A 5,541-nucleotide genomic window follows, 5' to 3' on the forward strand; every position below is an offset into this window, starting at 1 on the left:
TCAGTCCGGGGAAAATCAACAAAATTGCTTGAAACACTCGTGCTCAAAGCAGTTGTTGAATACAATGACATCAAGTGTCAGTACTTCTACATGACTAGTTGTTTTTCTGTACCAGCGCTTCTAATTGAGTACAATGTCATCAAAGCAACAGTGCTTTGACATTTCAGATGACATTTCAGTATGTTCCAGCTCTGTTCATTTAGCAACACCAAACAGGGACTCACATTCTATCGCTCTCTTTCCTTCCACAGAAATACTGCTGAGTTCGGTGACTCTGGGCTCGTCCGGGCTCCCTGTGACCCTCATCCAGAGAGCTGTAGCAGCTGCAGCGCCCAGGCGTGGAGCACCAGGTCGGCGGGTGTTTTTCCGTCTGCTGTGCTGCACACCCACCACTAGGGGGAGTGCTCGTGCTCTTTTGGAGTCGGACACGCGCAGACTCGCAGACTGACAGCCTAGGGGACTACGACAACAACCACAGACACGATCCTATACCGAGAATACAATGCCTTCTTGTAAATCTGAGACACTGTGACACACACACATACCTGCACACTGACACACACACACACATACACACACACACACACACACAAGCTCTTATCGTGATTGCCAGATATTGATTGCTTATTTATATAACTTTTCACAAAAAAAAGTCGGTAGTTCCCTATGACTGTATTTCCCTTTCTATTCTCGTCATGAGTGGTTTGTGTTTCATGTCGACACACAGGACATTTTTTGGGACCAAACGGATAAAGTCAACTAACTTTTCGGGGTGGGGTTGGGGGCGGTTGGAGGGGCAGACATCGGACGACAGACTGGAACACAGGCAGGCAGGAAGACCTCCCTCTTTGGGCCTGACGCCACCACGACTCTACGTGGTCAACTGTAAACCTTTTGAACTTCTCTTTCTGTTTCAGAATGTTTGGAAGCCAGTTCCTCAGTGCTGGTGCTAGACCATCTCCATGTAAATATGTCTTGTTGTGTACATATATATACATATACATATATACATATACATATATGTATAGTATATATACATCACGTGTATGTATATATATATATATATATACACACATATAATATATATGTATGTATATATGTGTATATGTGTATATGTATATATGTGTATGTATGTATATATATGTAGATAAAGTATGGTTCATGCGTGGCTTTTAGTCACGTTGTGACCCCAGAGGAATGTCATTATACTGTAGCACACCTTTAATCCTCCAGAAGTCGATGGGCTATGAGGTATAACAGAGTAACCAGTGGGCTGGGATTGCACTTTAAGGAAAGGCCATTCTCTGAATCGATGGTGGCATTATTGTATGGCCACGAGGCCTTTATTGATAAAGAAAAAAAGATTATTATTTAATACAACGGCAAATTTAAGTATAATTGGTTTTCTCCTGGGAGAATAGGGTCTAACCAATGGTATATTTTAGATTCAGAGGGGAAGTAGTAAGCACAGACGCCAACATACGCTCTCGCGATGTACTGGTTTATTATAGACGGAAAGTCCTGACTCTACGTCTGGAGATATAGAACTCAAATCAACAGACCTTCAATTCCTGTTAATTTGAAAGACTTCAAGATGTAATCATTTTTATTACATATGCAATATATGTAACAATGAAAAGAGATTTCTAATTTGAAAAAGGATGCTTTATATAACTCCCCACTGTAAAAGTTTGAATTTAATGTGTATATGCAGATTTCCAGCAATAACCCATTCTCTGTCGGTAAAAGGGTATTAGACAATTACCCAATGTGATGGTACTGCAGTATTACATACAGTGTCCTGGTATAGATCTTCATTTGTCTGTGAATACCAATTGTAAATAAGCTTCAAATGTATTATATATATAAATATATATATAGAAAAAAGTATATATATGCTTTTGTAGGTCACATACTGTTTGCACAGATTGTATGGCTTAATATTTAAAGTTGAATTTTCTTATTTATTCCTACCTAGGTCAATACAGCTTTTATTTTGAGAAGGTTTTAACCCCTTAGCAAAAATGGAGCTAGTTCTTTTTACCTACACGCCTAGATTAATTTCCTTCGAGTTAATACTGCCACTTTCATTTTCCAAGGAAGCACTTTTTTGTTTGTGATTTTCAAGTCGTCTATATATTTTATTTCTCCAAGGGCATATACGTAGCTTTAGAGGTGCTAGTGAGTAACTATGTACATTTTGTTTTTATATATAAATCGATTTGTTTATGACAAAAAAAAAGAAAAAAACAGACAAAAAAAGAAAAGAAAAAACCAAGACGAAACCACAAAAGATGCCTATATGTAAACAGTTGACACATGATTGTGTTAGGCCCCATAGGGGCCCCTGGTGTCTTACCGGTACGTGGATGGATCTTTTCCACACCTTGTTGGGTCTTTTTCTCCTCGTTCTTCCGCGAGGGACTTGGGTTTCATTCCTGAAGTTTGTGTTTGGTGTTTTTTGCCTGACCATCCCCAGCGGTCACTTGGTCATACTGAACCACCTCACACCGCCATCGTTCTGGGTCCCCAGCGGCGCTTTGGTGAATCGGACACTAGATCGTGGTTCTCAGTCCCGCTGGAGAGAGTCTCATTGCTGTTGGCTTGTTCTGATTGGTTCACCGCGGGAACGCGACAGCGGCAAAGGGACGTTTATTATGTCCTGTGATGGTTCTCATTGATCATGTCATGGTTGGGTTTGCCTTTACTGTTGTATTTTTATTTTTATTTTCAGAAGCTCATATGACGAAATGGACATTTTGAAAACCTACTCGATCCAAAGATTTGTTTGGTTTATTTTTCTTCTTTTTGTTGCCGTCTGCAGTGCGTAGAGAGCTGTCCGGTGTGTGCAGGCATTGCTTTTCACGCATGCAATTCCTGTAGGTTAGGAGTCACTGTTCTTTCATTTTTTTGATTTTGCATACATTATATTCACAACCATAGAACTGATAGGAAACCCTCCTGAGGTTTTGTTTTAGTTGAGCTAGTGATTTGTCTACTTTTCCTTTGTCCTTCTCATACCTTCTGGCCAGTTGAGTAGAGGTGCTGAAAAATGGATATTTTATAGAATGTTTTCTGTTTCCTTTTTACAGACTTATTTGGAAGGGGGTTTCCTGGTTGATGTCAAATATGTCTCGCATTGTTAACCCGTTGTAGACTCTTTTTTTCCGAAGTCGCAACGAAATAATGACAAAATAATAACCTGCAAATTCTCAAAGTTCCACTTTAACGGAATGAAAAAAAGAAGCTCTTCTCAATGCATCGTTGAAGCAGATGAGTGATTAGAAGATTACAAATTGAGCGAATATACTGTGGTTATTACAGGATGTAAATGACTTTAACATTTTTCTTACCATGTTTGTTGATGTTAATATTGATGTAAATACAAATTTATATTTAAACATTACAAAGTGGTGGTCTTTTGTGTGTGCATCTATCTATCCACCTCTCTCCATCTGTCCATCTACAATCTCTCTATCTCATGTGTTAATTCACGCTTTATTCTCCTCTCTATATCGTTCCTTTGCCTTGTAGAACTACGGATATTCTACATATCTATTGTAAGTGCTGCAGAAACAAAGCACATATAAAATAGAGTGCTTGAGGCAATGTGGTAAGGTGTCAACAGCTGGGGGGAGTGTGGGCGTTGGTGTGTGTGTGAGTGTGTGTGTGTGGGGGAGTGTGAGGGGGAGGTGTTGCTGCAGGTATAAAGGTCAGAGAGGGGAGGTCTCGTCTGCGCATTAATGATGACAAGAGAAGGCTGTCTGCAGGCGTGAAGCCGGATCCCGGAGGTGATAGAAAGAGAGGGAGGAGAGAGAGAGGGAGAGAGAGAGATAGAGGGAGGAGTGAGAGAGGGAGGAGAGAGAAAGAGAGGGAGAGAGAGATGATGCAAGGCGAGTGGGAATCACAGCCCCTGCCAGATAAGGAGAATGACAACCATCCCCTGAGGAGGAATTAAGAGAAGAGGATAAATTGTCAAATCAGGGGGGGAGAAAAAAAATGGTTGATCCTTTGTTCTATGATGTGTAAATTATGTATACACCGCTCATAAAGCTGTCAAGTCGGAATGACGTGTTGCTGTTCAATGGTTTCTATGAATCGTCTAATTCTGTTAGCAGGAAGGTGTGTGCTTGTGTTGGGGGGGGGGGGGTTGTCTTTTTTCTCATTCATCTTCACTTTCTTTCAATTGCCTTCACCTTTCATCTCTTGCTTCCTGTAAACGGTAACCCCCGTGGTGTGCTATTGTCATTCATTATCCCCATATCCTCGCTCTCTCTCTCTCTCTCTCTCTCTCTCTCTCTCTCTCTCTCTGTCACTTTCTATGTCTGACTCTCTCTCTCTCTCTCTCTCTCTCTCTCTCTCTCTCTCTCTCTCTCTCTCTCTCTCTCTCTCTCTCTCTCTCTCTCTTCTCTCTGCCTCCCTCACTTTCTATGTCTGGCTGTCTGTCTCTCTCTGTCCTCATGTGTCGCGATACGATGTACTCTGATCCCTCAAACATCTGCGTCGTCGCATTTTCCTCTCCCATAAACTGCAGGATACTACAACTATATCTGACCATTCCTAATCTCTGGTGGTGCATTTATCAACAAGTAGGCTTCCGCTGCTACTATAACATCGCATATCGAAAAAAGGGGAGCGTTTCTTTGTCTCATCGGTCGGGACAGGGAGGCGTGTAGCAACCAGAGGGTGGAGCAGGACGAGTGACGAGGCGGGGGAGACGCACCAGAAAGGTGCGTCAGGAGAAAGACGCTCCGCATGCTCATTGGACAAAAGGGAGGAGGAGGGCAGGAGGCGACGAGCGAGACCATCTCTCTCTGCAGGAGACACGAGTTATACCATGCAACTGTGTGACAACCACCACGTATGATTCATCTGCACAGTGTTTTTCTGGGCTGGACGATGACTTGTTGTTCGCCGTGCCTACTCATGGAGGTCCATTATCTTCTGGCGCAGACGGTAGAAACCGAGTAGGCCTAGTGTGAAGTAACAGAAGCTTTTAGGCGGAACAGCTGCATGAAAGTTTGAGCTCCTCTCGTCTCCTCGGCCACCTGAAGCCTCCACGGATTTCCCCTCTTTTTTTTTTACATTCAAATTATTCTTATTTATTTGTTGAATGGGTTCGCCCATGTTTCTAGGTCAACTGGTCGGAGGGACGTTAGAGATAATGCATCCCACGCTAGAGAAAGACACAACTTACACCAAGATCTTCGTGGGGGGATTACCGTACCACACCAGCGACGCGTCGCTGGGGAAATACTTCGAGAGCTTCGGGGACCTGGACGAGGCGGTGGTGATCACCGACCGGCAGACCGGCAAGTCCAGAGGATATGGCTTTGTAAGTTTTCAGTCCCGACTAGATGGGTTAATGCACTAAAAAAATGTTTGTTTATTTTTATTTCGGCAAATAAGAAAACGATTAAGTAGAGCTACGATTAAAATAACCTTTCCATGCGCAATGCAATACGCATCGTTTTTTTTAACAATGAGAATGTAAATTAGACAACCCGGAACAATCCCGGTGTAGACAGGCCCAGGGAGAAC

At 42.6% G+C, this 5,541-nt stretch overlaps 1 protein-coding gene across 1 annotated transcript in view; it reads left to right on the forward strand.

The window, feature by feature from the left end:
* LOC311373562 (nuclear receptor coactivator 3-like) overlaps window positions 1-654 on the forward strand; it is a gene marked incomplete at its 5' end in the record, with an annotated part of 6,176 nt that extends 5,522 nt beyond the window's left edge. Inside the window, one exon of the mRNA XM_084490302.1 lies at window positions 252-654. Coding sequence (XP_084346428.1) covers window positions 252-263 — 12 coding nt within the window. The 3' untranslated portion in view covers window positions 264-654. The remainder of the gene's footprint in view (window positions 1-251) is intronic.
* Between the last annotated feature and the right edge of the window lie 4,887 nt (window positions 655-5,541).

This window comes from Micromesistius poutassou, assembly GCF_964030765.1.
Source record: "Micromesistius poutassou genome assembly, contig: SCAFFOLD_6003, whole genome shotgun sequence".
In the NCBI taxonomy this organism is placed as follows: Eukaryota; Metazoa; Chordata; class Actinopteri; order Gadiformes; family Gadidae; genus Micromesistius; species Micromesistius poutassou.